General features: G+C 43.4%; 2 protein-coding genes across 2 annotated transcripts; both read left to right on the top strand.

Moving 5' to 3' along the window:
- Positions 1-1,391: 1,391 nt before the first annotated feature.
- On the top strand, positions 1,392-7,964 carry LOC120543560 (G protein-activated inward rectifier potassium channel 3-like). The gene is made up of 4 exons (XM_039776680.1): positions 1,392-1,485; positions 3,705-3,942; positions 4,814-5,999; positions 7,558-7,964. The coding sequence occupies exons 2-4, from the start codon at positions 3,748-3,750 to the stop codon at positions 7,749-7,751; spliced, it is 1,575 nt and encodes a 524-aa protein (XP_039632614.1). The 5' UTR covers positions 1,392-1,485; positions 3,705-3,747; the 3' UTR covers positions 7,752-7,964.
- A 250-nt stretch (positions 7,965-8,214) lies between these two features.
- pom121 (POM121 transmembrane nucleoporin) lies at positions 8,215-20,060 on the top strand. Its single transcript, XM_039778101.1, has 13 exons — positions 8,215-8,812; positions 10,844-11,053; positions 11,437-11,586; positions 12,588-12,668; positions 12,817-12,988; positions 13,076-13,164; positions 13,244-13,323; positions 14,073-14,194; positions 14,284-14,383; positions 14,713-14,985; positions 15,291-17,204; positions 18,040-18,141; positions 19,823-20,060. Exons 1-13 carry the CDS (start codon positions 8,241-8,243, stop codon positions 19,921-19,923), a joined length of 3,966 nt encoding a protein of 1,321 aa, XP_039634035.1. The 5' UTR covers positions 8,215-8,240; the 3' UTR covers positions 19,924-20,060.

The raw sequence follows: 20,060 nt of genomic DNA, 5'->3' as shown, positions 1-20,060 counted from the left end.
CCAAGGCTTAATTTCGGGAAAGAGACTTCAGATACAGTATTAGGGGACCACTAAGGTCTATATAAAAGAGACTTCAGATACAGTATTAGGGGACCACTAAGGTCTATATAAAAGAGACTTCAGATACAGTATTAGGGGACCACTAAGGTCTATATAAAAGAGACTTCAGATACAGTATTAGGGGACCACTAAGGTCTATATAAAAGAGAGATCAGATACAGTATTAGGGGACCACTAAGGTCTATATAAAAGAGACTTCAGATACAGTATTAGGGGACCACTAAGGTCTATATAAAAGAGACTTCAGATACAGTATTAGGGGACCACTAAGGTCTATATAAAAGAGACTTCAGATACAGTATTAGGGGACCACTAAGGTCTATATAAAAGAGACTTCAGATACAGTATTAGGGGACCACTAAGGTCTATATAAAAGAGAGATCAGATACAGTATTAGGGGACCACTAAGGTCTATATAAAAGAGAGATCAGATACAGTATTAGGGGACCACTAAAGTCTATATAAAAGCATCCAAAGAGCACCATGTCATGGGACCTTGAAACTATACACCCCAGCCCATCTACTCCGCTCTGCATTGGCAAATCTGCTTTCTGCTCCCTCACTGCGAGGGACACCTAATCACTCAACCAAATCCCAACTGTGCTGTCCTGGCTCCTAAATGGTGGAACGAGCTCCCAATTGACATCAGGACAGCTGAAAGTTTAAACATCTTCCCTTGCAGGCTGAGAACACACCTTGGCTAAGAAGATGATGGCTATATATATAAAAAAAAAGAAAAAAAAGAATTGCACTTATGTACGACTTTGTAGTTTGGCTTATTGAAGCTAATATATTTATTGTATTTGATTCTTGCTGTTTCGAGTTTACACCTTCACAGTTGAATGGACTTATTGGAAGTTGCTTTGAATAAAAGTACCAGCTAAATGAATGAAATTGTATGTAATGTAATTTAATGTAATGTAAGGCACCTTTGACCTCTTTGCACCTCAACGGGCCAAAATGTTCCCTTAAACAAAAGAGATATATCAAATGTAATGGGAAGGGCACCAGAGCATATTCCTGCCCCTCAGAGGATGAGCCATGTCAATTCTGGACACTTCAAGGGGGAGGGAAACCTTAGTGTCTCCCAGGAGAAAACGTCAACTTACACACCACATCATGATCAATCTGCGAGATGGATGATTCTTTGTTAAGAAAAGTGCTATTAAAATAAATATTACACATTAGGAATCTATTGTCCCTAATGTCTGTGGAGCTGCAGCAGCCCCAACATGCAGTGTTTTGCTCTGTGAATGATGCCGGCCGGGCCGGGGGGAGGAGACAAACAGCTGGACAGTCCCACAGCAGAGCCTCCTCGCTCTCTCCAACAGTGTCTCCTACTTCATCTGATCAGATGACTCCAACAAGGAAGTCACTGTAAGTTCTGGCAGCGGCTGTTTTCATCTAAAGGTGTGCTCTACAGAGGTATGTCATTATCTTCTCTTTTTGGATGTTCTATTCAGCAGATAAATCGGTGGTAGAAATCTGTTAATAAAAAAAAAACATTTTCAATATTATGTGTATTTGAATAGTTGAGATGTAAAAATGCTTTTATTTCCACTATATGTTAACACTTAATACTCAATTTTATTTGCAATTTAAACTATGTTATGTAGATCAGGAGTTTTCTAAACTTTTTGAATCAGTGTAACGCTGTAACCTTACTGCTGTACCCATTATGTCTGAAGTACCTCAGTTACTTAAGTTTACTTGGTTATATTGTGTAGTTAAGCTGTATGTTACACTGTAGTACATTATATGTACTTTTGTGTGGATTCAGAAACTTGTTCACATTTTGTATGTGTGTTATTGTTGTGATACAATAGTCACAATGACAAGGCAAGTTATCACAGTTCACTTGGACACATCTGGACAATACTTTCTCTAAGCCTTCTGGCAGTAATCTTTTCAAATCCACCGTGTTCCTCCTCGATTTTTCTCCGATTAATTTTGAGGATTAGTGATAATCCCTACGTGTGTAGCAAATTGGAGCAGTGACAGAGACACTGATCAGCCCACTTCAGACTGATGAGACCATAGATATAGAACAATGAGACCTCATGTTACTCCAAATGAGGAAGTAAAGCAATATTTGCTTCATACATCATCAGGCTGATCTATAGTTGCATCTGGAGGGATCTCAGAGATTTGTTCTTGGAAGGGCAGTACATACATACATATACATATACATATACATATATATGTATATGTATATATACCACTACCAGTCAAACGTTTGAGGTCACTTAGAAATGTCCATTCCCCTCCATTACAGACATAATAGCAGCTGAGATCAGTTGCATTGTTTTTTTAATCAGGGCAGCAGTTTTCAGATTACATTATGTGCTTACATAATTGCAAAAGGGTTCTCGACTGTTGTAGAAAGAAGTGGCTGATCTTTAATGCAATATCTACATTGCCCATTATCAGCAACCATTCATCCAACGTTCCAAAGGCCCATTCTGTTTACTGATCTGATATCATTTTAAAAGGCTAACTGAGAACACATTGGAGAACCCTTTTGCAATTATGTAAGAACATTATGTAATCTGAAAACTGCTGCCCTGGTTAAAAAAAACATAAAAAACAATGCAACTGATCTCAGATGGTATTCTGTCTATAAATGAGTGGAATGAAAATTTCTAAGTGACCCCAAACTTCTGACCGGTAGTATGTATGTATGTGTATATATATACATATATATATATATATATAAAAGATAGGAATAAGAGGTTAAGACAATTTGAAATACTGTTAAGTAATGCTTGGCTAAGTCCATGCCCAGTGTCGATCCTATGTGTGACCGATGCAGGCAACCACCAGCCACCTTTTCACATAATGTATGTTGTTTTGGTTTTGTCAAAAACTGAATAGTTTGTGGCAATTAATATTTAACACCTGTTAAGATATTTTGGAAGTATCCACAGACCCTTCTGCTTCTACTGCAGTATTTGGAGTAGCTCCACAAGATATACATCTTAGTAACCAGGCAAACAATATGATAGCTTTTGCATCTCTTTTAGATTAAAGCCCTTTATCATTTGACATTGCAGAACATTTGCTGTTCCACAAGAAGCTGTGCTAAAAAATCTTATGCTACCTGGCAACCATTTTTAACCTATACAGTAAAAATGGACGCCACCAATATTGTATTGTAGTTTTGTACTACTGACCTCATATTATATATAGTTTATTTATTTATTTCTAAACTAAATTTCATTTTATTTTTGTATGTTTTTTTTATTCATTTATTATTATTTATTTTTTGGTTTTTGTGTGTCTCACCATATTTGTCACATTGACTTTATTTTACATACATTCAGTTTGATTACTAAACAGTACAGTAGTACTATTAATAGGGATGGGGCTCTGTTGGAGCAGAAATGGGGGGATATATTGTGTATATCCAACTATATCTGTACTTTATTGCATTTTATATGACTTTAAATAGCCTACCAATAAAAAAACCTTGAGCAACAACAAAATGTACATGAAGGTTATTATCAAAACCTCTTGATTGCTGCCACCACTGTCTAAATTATCATTGTGTTGTTATCCAAGTATTGAAGCAGCACTAACAAAAAAAGCTTTGGTAACTGTTAAAAACTGACATATTTGACTATTTAATTCCATTGCCCAAACAGAGGCAAAACCTGAAGAGAAATCAACAACTTGAGGACCTCAGCAATGATCTCCACTGTGATGTGCAGCAGAGAGACACTACAAAATGGTCAGAGCAACAGTCACATGAGGAGCTCCGTCAGGATCGAGCCTCGCAGGAACTCCATTCCCCCAACGCAGACTCTCACTGCTAAACATCTGCTGGCATACCTGCCCCGACCACAGTCAGAATCAGCCCGTTACACTCCTTACACCTGCAAGGTACAGCTTTCTATATTATAGGATGTCCACCTCCACTCAAAAATGTGTTTTTCTTACTGTTACTTAACTTATTTGAGCTTCACTGCAAAGAGGTGTATGTGCAAAGTTTGAGAAGGCTCTTTTCATCCGCTGAAGTGGAAAAGTGTCATTGTGCTCACCTTAAACCTGAGTTTAACACGTGAATGTACAAGATGATTTTGAACTAGTTTGGAAACCACCAATCACGGTCCAGTATGCAACTCACAAAAGTGTGATAGATTTAGGATTTTTCAATGAGGGAGGAGGAGTAGTTAAAGAGAGAGTAGTTTCACTCTGTTTTCCCAAAATACACACACATGCCAAACAGGACATGCATTAATGGAGAGATGTCAAAGCAAGGGGGCTGCCAGTGGACAGGCAACTGCCTTGCTCAACAGCACCTCAGCAGTGCCCAGGAGATGAACTGGCACCTCTCCAGCTACTAGTCCACACTCCGTACTTGGTCTGCACTGGGACTTGAACCGGTGACCCTCCGGTTCCCAAGACAAGTCCCCACAAACTAAGCTACTGCCACACCCTAATTCACTAAATCATAATTCACATTATTCAACTTTTTTATAATAATATCATATCAGACACTAACGATCATAGCACCAGTAGCACAGATCAGACCCCCGGCCTCACATTCACGGTGGTCGTGTCTTCCAGTTTCTGGCACAATATGGCTGTATCACCAATATCCACAGCCACATTTCTCTGCCACATTTTGGAGGCACTTTAGAATTTGACAGCCTTTAATAGGACATAATTTATTAATCTACTTGTCATTTATTTAGTAGTTTTATACTTTTTGTATTTTGTGAATAATATGCATTGTTTTCCTTCCTTTCAGGCTACAGCTAAATCTACTGTTTCTGCCATGATGACCACAAAAAGAGCCTCTCTCATCCACAACTTGAAGTGCTCATCACTCCAACCACCTCAGGAGGCTTCTCCCTCCCCGAGTCCCTGCAGCAAGTCCTCTTGTGCTCTGACTTCGGCTGAGCAAGAGCCCCCCCAACCGCACACTATTCAATCAGCTACTCTGGAACCAGTAGAGGAGACGCCAAAGCCCCAGCGTTCGCATCGCAGCAGACACCTCAAGCGTTTCAGCTCCAGGTGGCAATCGAGATGCTCCACTGGCGTCAGCAACGTGCCCGTCTCTGCGACCGAGAAGCTGCAGAGTCACATGAAGCGCTGGAAGCTGCTGGGTGACGAGCACTCATTGCATGTCCCTTCTAGCAATCAGCGCCAGCGTTACGTCACTAAGGATGGCAAGTGCAGGGTCAATCTGGGACCTATTGCAGACAAGAGTCGCTTTATCTCAGATATTTTCACCACATTAGTGGACCTCAAGTTTTGCTGGTTCCTTCTGGTGTTCACTATGTGCTACATTCTCACATGGGTGGTCTTTGGTGGGATTTACCTCTTCGGTGCCTGGTTGCGTGATGACATTGCACATGTTCACGACCCGCTGTGGAAGGCCTGCTTCCAAAATGTAGACAGTTTCCTCTCCGCCCTGCTGCTGTCATTAGAGAGCCAGAGGACTATTGGGTATGGCTCCAGGATGGTGACAGCCAACTGCCCTGAGGGTACGGTGCTCCTGATGGTCCAGTCCATCCTTGGCTCCATTATTGATGCTCTGATGGTTGGCTGCATGTTTGTTAAAATCTCCCGGCCACAGCAGAGAGCCCAGACGCTGATCTTCAGCAAGAGATGCGTCATATGTGAGCGTGACGAGAAGCTGTGCATGCTGTTCCGCATTGGTGATCTGAGAGCGAGCCACATGGTGGACGCCAAGATTAGGGCCAAGCTCATCAAATCCAGGCAGACCAAGGAGGGCGAGTTCATCCCACTGGAGCAGTCGGAAATCAATCTGGGCTACGACAGTGGGCAAGACAGGCTTCTCCTGGTGGAACCCCAGACCATCACCCACATCATCAATGAAAGCAGCCCTTTCTGGGAGGTAGGGTCCGAGCGTTTGAAGAGGGAGACCTTCGAGATCATTGTCATCCTGGAGGGCATCGTGGAAGCATCGGGTTTGTAGAAGTATTTTTAAGTCGAGTGCTGTTCTCCAAATAAGGTTACATCCATAGTAACGCAGCTACATTTCAAAACTTAGCATCAATGTTGTAGTCAAAACCACCTAAACCGAGACCAAGTCATCACCAAGACCAGAGTGTATCGTGACCAAGACAAGACCAAAACTTTAAGGGCTTGAGACCAAGACCAAGGCAGGGCGAGTCTCACACTGCATGACATGATAAAATATAGAAAATGCTAACCATAGGCACTCCTTAAAACTGATCCGAAAGATCCCAGCGCTCAGTCAGCGTTACATTGCATTTCTTTTAGATGTTGTTTTGCAAATGAACTCCACATGGTTATGGTTTAGTTAGCCAAATTGTATTACCGACGATTTGGCTGACATGTCCTAAACAACCAGAGCTTCATCTCCTTCCTCAGCATTCACTTTCTTGGGAGTGCGTGTTAAGGGGCCGGGGAGAGGGGGTTAACAGTAACAAACTTCAAATTAGAAATGAGTGAAGTTATGGTTGCATTTGAAGCAGGAAGTTTTAGACTACATTCAATCACAGTAATGATGCTCACACATACAGTAGATCAGACAATTCACAGACAATTTAGTGATATCCCTGCAGTTGTGGTCTTCACGGGTCTTAAAATAAAATCCCAAGTCCTCTTTATCTGAGACCGAGACAAGATTAAGTAAAAATGTGTCGAATCCGAGACAAGACCTTCAAAAAGGGGTTTTGAGACCAGTCTCGAGTACTACAACACTACGTTGCATTTTCAGATCCTTTTCTGTCCTGTAAAAAGAGTTGTCAAACTGTTTAATGGTGCATCTAGTAGGTGTGGTTGGATGGAAAAACCATGGCCTCACCCTCACTTCAAGACAATCAAAAAAACACAAGAGACATCTCGGAGCCATTTCGCCTCCTCCTTGTACGACTTTCACCCCCCAGTTACATCTCAAACTGGCATGGGAAAACTTGATAGTTTTAGGGTGACCTTGTAGCCCCTATCTGTTCAGACAAACAGTGCTCACATCATGTTCCAGACTGGACGTCTCACTTAGTTAGAATCTACATTTGGGAATGAGATAAACTCTTTTTCAGTATTGTAAGAAAAACCAAAGCACAAATAAAACATAAGAATATAAGGAATCATGCTTAAATGTAATTGTTGCCATTACAGACATTAGTTAGCTAAACTTGCCATGTATAAATCATATCATATTACTTATTTTAAGCTACTATTGGTTACGTAATGAGATTAGATAGCAGCAACCTGTAGCAAATGGTACAAGTTTTGTGTAGGATCTGATGATTGTGGATTTAAGATACAGAACACCAACAGTGCCAAACAGCAGACCCAGTGGTTACTGCTTGCTGTATGAAACTTCTATCAGTGATTTTGAAAAGTTTAAATTAGACCACATTTGAAAAAAAACTCTCTTCTTATTGGTTTAAGGATGTTGGCCAAGTGTGGATGGAAGACCAAAAATGTAGAAGACAAAAAGTTTTTTTCCTGGATAAAGTGACATTTACCTGACCCTGATGCTTTGTTGTGTTGCAGGTATGACCTGCCAGGCGAGGACATCCTACACAGAGGACGAGGTCCTTTGGGGCCACCGATTTGAATCATGCATTTCCTTGGAGAAAGGGGCGTTTCGTGTGGACTACAGTGCATTTGACAAAACCTTTGAAGTCCAAATGTCCCCACTCAGTGCAAAAGACAGCAGCACAGCAAAGGAAAAAGAAGTGTTTTAGAAAAATGTTGGCTATGTGTGATTGTGATATTCCCTGATAAACTATAACCATCATGTGCTAATTTAGGAATATTAATCTCAGAGCGGCCCTAATTTATGTTGTTCTATTGTATGTTTAATAAGGTTTGCTTTTAATTTAATCTAGGCCCTATGTTAATCATTATGTAATGTTTTGTGTTGAGTTTAAATAAAAATAAACATCCTGGTGATCCCAGTTGTCTGTGGTCCTTTCTGGGCAATTGAAAAAGTAGTGAGGCAAAATAATCTAGAATCAAAAGTCCATTTACTGTCTTTAATTTTTAATTTTTTACCTCTTGGCCTGTGGGGGAAATGCTTTTTAGGCCGCAGATGGACTTGCCACATGGGGATTTTTCGTAGCAATACCGCCAGTGGCCTCCACGGGTAGATGGCGATGATGCACCGAAAACCAAACCGCCGAAGCCCCTAAAATCTGAAGAAGAAGAAGCGCCAGAAGAGCGCATGATGGGATATGAGAGTCCTCCGGCGGCGCGTTGCCGCCATGTCACCTAGGGAGAAACACTTAGCTGTTCTCTCTGCTTTAGGCGTAGTTAGTCTTGCTCTTTATTATATTCCTACTTTTCTTTGCGCGACTTTAATTCTTGTAGTGTGTTGTATTGTGTGTTACTATCACAGCGGAGAACCGCTTCCCGCCAGGCTAGGCCTCAATCCGCGGGCTGGGCTGAAGGTCCCAGCCGTGCTCCGGCGCTGGTTGTGGGGTTGGGGAGTGACCGGCGTGTCAGTAGCCGCACGGGGGAGAAGAAAGAGCGGCAGAAACAAAAACGAGCTCCCGGAGGCAGAGGGACACTTCAGAGGAAGGCTCGTTGAAACCGGGATTTATCGTAGGGAAAGCTTGGCAACTGACTCGTTTCTTTTCAGCCCTCGGGATTTCCTAATGGGGAGTTACATCGGGAAACCCGAAAGTCCAACCGCCGACTCCGGGAGGCCGAGAGCAGGGAGAAATCCTCGAGAGCAGCTGCGGGAAAAGCTGTCCAGACCCAACCATGCTGTCTATACCCCAAACAGGAGGCTGTCGTTTGCTGGGTACGTTCATAACCAAAGCACGCTTTATCAACGTAGCTAGCCAAGCTCTCAGTCCCTTAGGAGGCGTGGGCATGCAGAATATAACTTAAATTTCTTGGCGGGTTTTAACGTTAATCATTAACTATTAAGCCGTTGGAAGAATCTTTATCGGCATAACTGTTACTCAAATAAACATAACATTTATTTAGTAGCCGCCTCTTGATGGATATTCAATAGAGACAGAGACATTTCTAACAATTTGTGAGCCATTGTGAAAAATTTTAGAATTGGGGAAACCTCAACACTCATTGTTTTGGTTTGGTTCATTGACAAGATTTTCTTATATTTATGAAATACATGGGGCGGGGTATCGTTACAAGTTTTCGATAACATTACTAGGGCTGTGATCGATTGAAGAAATTCTTAGTCGACTAACATTCATTCAATTGTATCGACTAATCGATTAGTTGATTTAATCGACAGATCTGTAAATTGAGTTTCTCCACAAAGAGTCATGCAAAAGCACCACTTTAATTCTTGTTTACCAGAGATGTGCTCGTACGTTTCTTGGAAATAAGTCATTCAGCATGAAAAAAAGCATAAAACATGACTAATGGATTAAAGAAATCTAAGTTGACTAAGACCAAAACGACCGATTAGTCGACTAATCGACTAAGAGGGAGCAGCCCTAAACATTACCGATACTGTGAATTCGTTGCTGGTTCCTGAACAATACTTTTTTAAATACCAATTTTTTAGAATCTATTTTAACAAAAACATGAGAAAATATTAGAGAATAGAAACAGAAACAAAACTAGAATATGTAATTATATGAACAGAAAACAATGCTCCTTGTTTTTCAAAAAGCAGACATGGTAAAAGGAAACTAATATAAATCACTGACGTTAAGGCCGTTTTATGGTTCTGCAGAGCTTTCGCCGTAACCTACGTAAGTGGCCCGATGTTTATATTTGTGTGTGTGTGTGTGTGTGTGTGTGTGTGTGTGTGTGTGTGTGTGTGTGTGTGAGCGACGGAGAAGTGAGAGAGTGACTGTGATTAGCTTTGGAGCGAGTACTGACTCTAGAGTCATAGTGAGAGAAACAAAGTGTCTCCCCTGTGCTTTCTGACCATGGTGGGAAATCTGGAGCAGGAAAAGTTTAGCCTCGTGAGACCGTCCTGATCTGGTGAGCTCCAGTTTTCCACTCGCAGATCAGTCTGGCATCTGGAGATGGAGAACATTTGGAGCCGTTCGCCAAACGAACGGGCCAATCAGCATTGGTCTTGAGGCAGGTTTAGGTGGTGATAGACAGATGGTTTATCCAATCAGTTAACCAGTATTTTCAGACAGCGGTAGCCCTAATTCTGTTAGCTGCTCGCTAATGCTTTTTCCTCTTGGATCCTTCTGTTGGAATATGGACCGGGAACCTGAAATGGAGCCTTTTATTCCTAAATTCTCGTTACACAAACGGCAAATATCCTTTACCGACATGTTTGCTTGCTTGCTGAGCTAACGAGCTATGCTTTGCCTGCAGCAGCAGGGGCTTGTGGTTGTATTTTCATACGCTTCGTTGATCTGATTGGTTGATTTGGCCCGTCTATAACCAACATAGGTGATAGACGGATGGTTTATCCAATCAGCTAACAAGTATTTTCGCCCCTTCCCAAAAGTTCTCCAACGGAAAGTTCCCAGATGGGTATGCCGAGCAAATGTGAAGCAATCCATCTGGCGGAGTCAGGTTAGGAAAAGTTAACCCTCTCCTTGATTTCATGTTGTTTATGGAGAAGGAGAACCAGGAAATGAGTCGGGGGGGGATGCAACGCTACCAAGCCACGGCCGAGCGACGTGTAGTTACATTTTTCGAGCGGTGCACGCATAAAACGGCCTTTAGTCAGTGATGGACTTCTTCCGTTTCCCAGAAAAGCTTCATGGGATAATGATCCCCTGAGCAACTTTTGGTCGAGAAAAATGACATGGAGTCGTACAAACGTGCACATGACCTTGGCAGTGTCTGGAATTTGTAAAGAAGATGTTATATTGTTTTTTCCCTACAGGGAACCGCCGGGCACAGTGGGCAGGTTTACCATCACCCCCCAGCGTCACTATCCCCTGCAGCAGCCGGGTCTATCATCAGTGGGAGTCCTACCTCCCGTCAAGTGGGATGGCTTCATGAAGAAAAACCTCCGTAGCCCTCGTAACTCTCCGGGTGTCCTCAGCCCCGTCACTGTGAAGATCGCCAGGCCAGACCACCACAGCTCCCCTGGGTCTCTACATTCATGCCCACACTTACTCTGCCATCATGTTTTTATGATTGTGTCTATTATCTAGAGACCAACCACATAAATTGTACTTTACATTACTGTGTACTATTTTCAAAGCTTGCTTTCAGAACGTGTTATTTTTCATATCCTGCCTTTAAGCTATCAATTACATTTTGTCAGCTAAAGTTTGATACAAGTTTAGTGATTATTGATGGCACAGATAGCGATGGTCTTTTATTGGACTATATAATATTGATAGGATCTTCTGGTGTTTTGCCATAAGTCCAGCGCTTAGTAAAACCCTGATTTGTGGGTTGCGCTCTGCTGTGGCTTTGCTGTTTGAATGTTAACACTGACCAGAGCTTTATTGCCACCTGTGTTTTTAGTTTGGACCATCTGAGTTGTGCAGGGCTTCCTAGGGCCCCTGTGGACCCCTGCTCCAGAGAAAGTGTCCTCAAGGTGTTGAAGGAAAGCCGCAAGAGAGAAGTGGAGGATGAGGACCGAAGCTTTGCATCTGAGCAGAAAAGCAAAAGAAGGTACGAGGCTTTAAGGAGGCTATGGAAGGAACGGTGATTACCAACACACTATAAGCAATGTAGCCTGGTTACCAAGGCTAAAGGTATCCTACGGATAAGATAGACTTTCTTGATCCCGCAATAGGGAAATTCACTCGTCGCAGCAGCTCAATGCAAGACAACTAAATATAAATAGGATAGAAAAATACACAAAAATATAAAGGGAAATAGAAAAATGCCTTTGGTTGTCTGTGTTTGCCATCCCTTGAGTCTTTTATTGATCGCTTCCCTTGATGATGTAACCAGATACAGGCCGCATGTTTTTACAAGGTGCAAATGGAGTCCTAATGTTCAAAGCTTTTGTTTACAGTGCACGTATTACTGATACACCACATCGAGCAAACAAAGCAAGCATCAAAAATGGATTGAAGTTTATCTAGACTGATCCATCCAAAAAATCTTGGTGTTTTTGTATGAATCCCTTTTTAGAGATTTCTGTATCACTTTCCCCACGGCATGAGTCTGAATTGGATGCCGTCAGAATAACCTAAAGGCTTACATATGCACAAAGAAGAAAAACATCTGTTTAATAAACTAAAAAAACATGTACAACCACAGTAATGATCTGACCAGCACACTCCTTATATTTTCACTTTTACCAACTGCATGGATGGATGGATGGATGGATGGATGGATGGATGGATGGATGGATGGATGGATGAATATTCAGCAAAATGCATTAGATAAAGTATGCTGGCTCTTTCTGTAAATGTTGCTGTCATGTCTGAGTGAAGCTTTAGGGAACACTAATGTTAAAGAACATACTGTATATCTGACTGACGATCAATGTAGCAAATAAATGATAAAGTCAGCCAGCAAAGTTATATCTTCCATGTCTGAAAAGGACCTTCCTGTTATAATATAAATCAAGACATCCCAACTTGCTGCTATTCAGGACTTGGTTCATACATTCTGTCTGTAGAACTGTTATGAATGTTTGGAATTCATTTGCATTTCCCAAGGCGTAACGACAGCGGTGGAAGTGCACACTCTGCTTTTGAACCTCTTTTGCCCAATGGGATGCCATCGCAGCTGGTCCCTAAGTAAGTCTAACTTTCCTGAAGTGACAACATACTGTCAAATCTGGTCTTTGAGCTTTACTGACTGTGTATTTGACGCTGCAAAGCATTGTGTGAAGTATAGTGGGGCTGTCTAAATCTAGGTGTAAATGCTTTCCCTTCCTTCCTCCAGGCCAGGAAACCTGAAAAGAGGTATGACTTCACTGGCGGAGGATTCTATCATGAAGAGGTCTCGCACCTCTTCCATCAGCTCTGGCAGTGGGGTCCATGCCCCGAGAGGAACCCCAGGCACCAGGAGAAACCCTATCCAGAGCTCTTACAGCTCTTCACTAGGCCTCAGCCAGGTAACTTACCCAGTCCATTAAAGTGAACTTGGCACTGCACAGATAAAGTGGAGTTGATGAGCTTTATCTCCATGTTTACCATCACAGTGGAAGAAGCGGTCAGCACCCAGCTCCCCTCTGTCCAGCCCCGGATCATCTCGCTCTCAGACTCCAGAGGGAGCCTCCAAAAGAGCCAGGTATGTCTCTGCTGGTTTCCTGTTAGTCATCCACATGTATTCTAACATTACAGTTTGTAACTTGTAACTTCATTACCAGAGAGGACGACGGGCAGTCTCCCAGCTCAGCATCCTCAGTGAGGTCAGACCAGACAGCCTCCGACAAGGCACCTGTGACCTGTAAGTCTCATTTATCTGCAGTGACTGTCTTATGTAGTAAACAAAAAACTTCCTCAGGCTTAGAAGTGAGCTCTATGCAACAGATTATGCAAGGCTGCATAATATTGACAAAACATTTGAATTGATAGATAAGCTTGAGGCTACTTTGCCCCAGTCAGTGACAATAACAGGTTACCTTTTATTGAACTGAAGCAATTTCATTGGTATTCATTCAGGTTAGCTCCATGTCGGAAAATGTGATACAAAAATGGGTCTAGAAGGGATATATACAGTACCTGTCAAAAGTTTGGACACGCTTTGAATGGGAGAGTGTGTCCAAACGTTTGACTGGTACTGTATCACTTCTAAACCCATTTTTGGATCACATTTTACAACATGGAGCTAACCTGTGTAACCCTTCTCTACCCTACACTAGATTAACGGCAGTATCCCTGTGTTAAGCTGTTGACATAAGACGCACGTCTTGCAGTGTGTTACATAAATGGGTAGTGAGTACAGTAATGTGTACACTGTTGGTCACACATGTCTGCTGTGAGTTTAACATGGCATCAAAAGCTAAGAATGAACTGATCTGACTTAATAATAGTTAAGATTCTAAACTGATGGTCAGTCCACCGTGACTGAATGTAGCTGACAGCAGAATAAATTAGTTATATAAGACTTACTTAATTGTATATAAGTGGACATTGTGATTTGTCTATTAGTTGGATTATGTGTCATTGTCCTTTTTTTATATGATGGTTTTGCAGCCAAACTGACTCCAGTCCCCAAGGTCCCAGTCACTACCTCAACAGACTCTACTGGTAGTGGTGGGAAGAGAAAACGGAAGATCCAGCTGGTGTCGAGCCACCGGGACGATCACATCTCTCTGGTAAGGAGTGCTACGTTTTCAAACACTCAGTCATGTGTCATAGTGACCTAGATTTCTTGACTTAACTCCTGGTGCTCGCTGATTTGCAGCCTCCCCCTCCAGAGCTGGGCTACTCGATCACTGTGAAAGACCTAGATGAAGAGAAAAAGGCTGCCCTCAGCAAGATCCAGAAGGTCCTGGAGACACCCGGTAAGTGGAAGTTGCCAGAAGAATAAACCATTTAACTCTTCTTCTTTAACTTCTTCACTGTTTGAGTCATGCTGCACTGTTACTCTCCATTCATACATATGGACTCAAATGCTGGAAGAGTGACAGTCTGCCAGTCATTGTGAATTTAACTTTGAAATTATCGTTTTCTGCCGCCCACCACCATATTGGAAAGCACATATTTCCCTGCTTGTTTTGTAAATTATGTTAAAGTAATTTCTCTTTTGGCTGGTGTGTCAGGACCTTTTTAGACTTGACCCGGCCGACTGTGGCCTGACCTCTTACCTTCCTGTTGATTTGTCCTTGTTTAGCTCCAGAGCCGGAGAAGTCTTTCTCTCCCTTAGCCACCACTTCCACCCAGCCTGCCTCCTCAACCAGCTCTGCCACCACCACCACCCTGAGCAGCCTTCTGGCAGCTCCTCTGCCAACCGCCTCCAGCTCTGCCATCCCAGTCATCAACCTGGATCCCAGCCCCGGCAGCAGTGTCGGCACAGCACCTGCAGCCTCCAACCCACTACTGGAAGCTCTGAAAATGAAAATCAGCATTCCTGCTAGCTCCACATCTGCTGCCAACACAACTACAGGTATGATCACTGAACCAAAGGTGTTTTTAAGGAAAGTTCTGAAGTCATCTTTGCAATACAAACAACCTATACAAAGTCATCTAGTCGGAGATGTGACTTTTTGTTGTTGTTGTTGCCATTTTAAAGCTCAAAACTACAGAGAAATTGTTTTTCTTTATTTTTTTAATATTATAAATTAGCAGCATAAAAACCCCAATTGAAGAATTAAAAGAAAATTAATTTTCACTTCTTTGTTCTGTTACTATTCAAGTTTTAACACCGTTAAATAGTTACATTTTATATATCTTTTTGTTTTGTGTCTGTAGTGTCTGCATCAACCACACCGGTACTACCCAGCGGCTTAACCCTGAAGGTTTCGACTTCAGTGGTTGCCCCACAGCTCCCTCCTACCTCTCAGTCCCAGTCCTCCTCTGCTGGTGTGGAGCAGCCCTCTGCCTTTACTCAGGTTCTGGGTCAGCTCTCCAAGGCATCCAGCAGCACTCCACCTATAGCAGGAACAGGCGTGTTTGGACTGTTGAGCCAGATCAGCACCCCCACTGCTTCTTCAGCCTCTAATCCAGTCACCGTTACTGCAACTGCCCCAGCCAGCAGCTCGGGGTCAGTCAGTAACACCAACCCTCTGCTGGCTTCAGGGTTCAAGCCCATTTTTTCCGTCACCACCACCAACACCACCTCCTCAGCTACATCAGCCCCAGACAGCAGACCTCCTGCCCAAAATTTCAAGCCTATCTTTGGAGCTGCCACTGCCGGTGCTGGCTTTGGACCGCCTCCACCCTACACCACCTCTAACCCAGCTTCTACCGTATGTTCAAGTAGTGCATCCTCAATGTTTGGCTCAACAAATAGCACCACAGTTACACCATCTGTCTTTCCTGGTATGACCAACACCCCTACTGGCACAGCCTCCACCACCTCCATCACAAGCACACCGTCTGCAGCCCAGCCAGCTGTGAAATCCCTCTTTGGAAACTGGTCAGCACCATCCACATCAAGTACCAGCTCAGCCTCAGCGCAGGCCCCTAATACAGGGAGCACCTTTCAGTTTGGAACTGGTACCACTACTACTGCAGCTGCAGGTGCGCCCGCTGCTGCTACCACCACCTCCAGCAACAGCACCTTCGCATTTGGCGCCACACAGCCAGACCCCCAAGCAGCCAACCAGAAGGCATTTGCCTTCGGCCACGCAGAACCCAGCCAGAACACAACCACTGCTTCATTTGGTGGCTTTGCCATGTCCAACGCAGCCTCCACTACTGCTGCCGCCACCACCCAATCCACTTTCACCTTTGGAAAGTCGTCGTTTCAAACACCGGCAGCACAAACAAACTTTGGCTCCTCAGCGGCAACAGCAGGGCAGGCAACCTTTGGCTCCTCAACGGCAGCGCAGGCAACGCAGGCAACCTTTGGCTCCTCAACGGCAGCGCAGGCAACCTTTGGCTCCTCAACGGCAGCGCAGGCAACGCAGGCAACCTTTGGCTCCTCAGCGGCAGCGCAGGCAACCTTTGGCTCCTCAACGGCAGCGCAGGCAACCTTTGGCTCCTCAACGGCAACGCAGGCAACCTTTGGCTCCTCAACGGCAGCGCAGGCAACGCAGGCAACCTTTGGCTCCTCAACGGCAGCGCAGGCAACCTTTGGCTCCTCAACGGCAGCGCAGGCAACCTTTGGCTCCTCAAAAGCAGCGCAGTCAACCTTTGGCTCATCAGCGGCAACGGCAGCGCAGTCAACCTTTGGCTCATCGGTGGCAACGGCAGCGCAGTCAACCTTTGGCTCATCAGCAGCAACCGCAAAACCGTTCACCTTTGGAGGCAGCGGAGGAGCATCATCCACACCTGCCTCTAACACCGCCCCAACCCCTTTCCCTTTTGGGTCAGCTGCTGTCACCACAACAACCGGTTTTGGGACCGCTGCTAAACCAGCATTTGGAGCGAGCTCCACTGGTTTTGCTTTTGGTGGCACCACTGGTCCCACAGCTGCACCCTCAGCTGCACCAAGCTTTGGTGCGGCCACGCAGACTCAGAGCTCCTCCTCAGCCACCTTTGCGTTTGGCAGTGCTGCTCCTCAACAGGTTCCCTCCGGGCCTGCTCCGCCAGCACCCAGTGGATTTAGCTTTGGTGCTGGTATGCCATGCCCCCAGTTTGGAACACCAGTTGCCAGTAATCCTGCACCACAGATGGGAAGCTTCAACTTTGGGGCTGCTGCTACTGACAAACCAGCTTTTGGTAAGGAATAAAAACAACAGTTTTTAGTTTGTTTATATGTAAACAAACAGAAATATAATAGGGTATGGCATTTAGGGCATCAAAGGTCTCTTTGCACAAAACCTGTGTTCTGATCAATTGCTCTCTGATTTTCAGACACAATATTAGTATTGATTTATAATAAGTGCAGGTGGGGCTCTTTCCCATTGATCTAATTTTGATTCTTGGTTTCACAATTTGATTCAGAATCAATTCTAAATAGTCAATAAAATAGAAAAGATGGCACTATTTTCTGGCTCTTACTCCAGTACGCTGTATGTCAAACCAGTTATAGTCTATTTGATTGCAATATGAAACATAACTAGCAGTTCAGTGAATTGGTCTGGATGAAAATCACTGTCTGATGGAACAAAAAAAGCAGAGAAAACTTTTTTTTTTATTTGAAAAAGTTAACTGCAATAATTTGGAAATGCATCCTCTTGAAGGGAATTGTTGGGTCTCAGTAAATTATAGTGTGTGGTCTTCACTTACTCCATCTGTAAAGTGTCCTGAGATAATGTCCGTTATGATTTAACACTAAATAAAATAAAATTGAAACATGTTACAATCGTTTGACTAAATGAGGATAATAAAATGATATGAATGATAATGTTTAATCTCATTCAAATAGAAAAAGGGTCAATGAAAAAATTGGAAACCCATCGTTATCCACACTGCTGTATGGGCAAACTGATATTTTGCTTCAAGAACCGGTCTGGGTTTCTGTCCCCTGTAGAATTCATTGGTTTATCCCGGTTTGTTTTTTTTTGTTTTTTTTTCCTTGGTTTGATCAAGTTGTGTTTTGCTTTCTCTGCAGGGACGTCTACCCCATCCTTCGGCCAGAGTGCTGCTGCCGCAGGTCCAATTCCCTTTGGAAGTCCTGGAACTCCAGCCCAAGGCTTCAACGCTGTTCCGTTTGGTAGGTCATAATGTTGATTTTTTTTTTATTTGATAGGGGTAGGTACTTGAGCCCAGCTGATCCCTAAGCGACCACAACTATTCAGGCCATGCTGAGTGTTTTTCTTTTCCACAGCATTGGACAGCAAGGTAAAAGTTGATGAGTAGTAGTAGCAGTTGGATGAAAAGCTGCACACTGTACTTGTACTATTTCTCCCTGCAATCTATAACTTCTTCACTATCATAACGTCCTGCTGGTTCTCCGGTGGAAATGTGATGCCACGGCTGCTGGAAATGCATGTTTGTAACTTGACACAGCCCCTGCACAGCTGAAAACAATCCACAACGGTGAATTAAGGCCGGTGTTGAACAGGAACATAGAATTAAAAGTAAACTCCAAACCACAGCGTTTATAGAAGGACAAGACCAAGAACTAGAAAAAAAAAAGATCTTTCTCTCTTGTCCCCTGCACAGCCACATCTGGGATTAACACAAGACGCAGTATTCGGGCATGACACCGTCACAGGTTTACAGCGGGCAACTCTGTGGGGTTATCTATTGCTGTGAGGCCGCAGTGGAAACGAACGTAGCCACAGCTTGGCGCTATTAAAGTGGGCTAAACCGATTTGGTTGAGGAAAAGAGCATACATTTGAAGAAGGAAACATTTTTGGGGCTGTTGCTCCTGCATGTTATCCTAACATTTGTTACTGTGGTTTTGGACCCTCATTCTTGTGTCTCTCCCCCATGCTTGATCCCTAAACTGCAATGATTCTAATTACAAGTCGAAGGGCCTTCAATTTGAACCTCATGTTGAGTTACAGCATTGCTTTTTTCCACCATTGTACGCAGAGAAACGCAGCATGCACAGTCTAAGTTTCTGTTGCGTGGATTTTTTGGTCTTTTACACACCAGAAACGTGTCTGATGCAGCGCTGCTGCTGCTAGCCTTGTCTGGACACATGTATGTTTAAACATAAATATATACTGATTTGATTACAGCAAAGATGTCGGCAGTATTGACGGCAAAATAGGCTGTAGAATATTTTGTTCTGTATTGACGGGTGTGATATTAGAAAATCTATTTTTTATTTTTTTTATTTATATCTGCATTTATATCAAAACATAGAGCCTTTCAAACATCAACATGTCATTTATTAATATGTATTTGTGTCTAAATGACATATAAACATCTTTTCTTATTTTTTATTTTGCCTGGAAACACTTTCAACACGCTTGCGTGTCGTATGAAAAATAGGCGTCGGTTCTATTTCTAGCATAAACGCGTTTTCGGCACGGCTCGAGCTGCGCCTGAGATGTGCGTGTCACGCAGGCAGTGTGTAAGCTCTAACCTGTTAACATGGGAGCCGAAATAAAAACGGACACGCCACGCAACTGACACGCTCGCGCAACGCATCCAGTGTGTAACCGGCCTTAGTTTATACACCTAGCATTATCTTAGTTACCAAACTGCAATGTTAATAAGAAGAAGAGTGATCTGTAGAAAAGTGAGCAGAGCAGCAAGATGCCCCCCTTAACCCTAACCCAGAGACTGACTGTTTGTTTCAGGTAGTCACTTGGAAATTTTGGGTGCAGCCCTTTTTAAAGCAGTCAACTATAGATATGTATGTGAAAATGTTAGAAGTAGAAAGAAATGTTATGTCAGTCCTCAGAAATGACATTAATCACACTGTTTTTATCATCAGGGTCTCCAGCGACTCCCTCCTTCTCTATCGGAGCCGGATCAAAGCCATCTGGAGCTCGTCAGAGGCTGCAGGCGCGGCGGCAACACAACAGGAAGAAGTAACCTGCTACTTGTGTCCAGCACCACTTTCAGAGGACTTCAGCTGTTGCTGCTGTTGCTGCTATGGTTAATCTGGCTAACATTGCTCTGTTGTAAACCCAACACCCCCCCCGCCCCCAACCTGGCCGCCAAGCCCTCCG

The sequence above is a fragment of the Perca fluviatilis genome, chromosome 16 (assembly GCF_010015445.1).
Source record: "Perca fluviatilis chromosome 16, GENO_Pfluv_1.0, whole genome shotgun sequence".
In the NCBI taxonomy this organism is placed as follows: domain Eukaryota; kingdom Metazoa; phylum Chordata; class Actinopteri; order Perciformes; family Percidae; genus Perca; species Perca fluviatilis.
The sequence above is the reverse complement of the archived record's forward strand: the minus strand, read 5'-3'. Positions and strand labels throughout refer to the sequence as shown.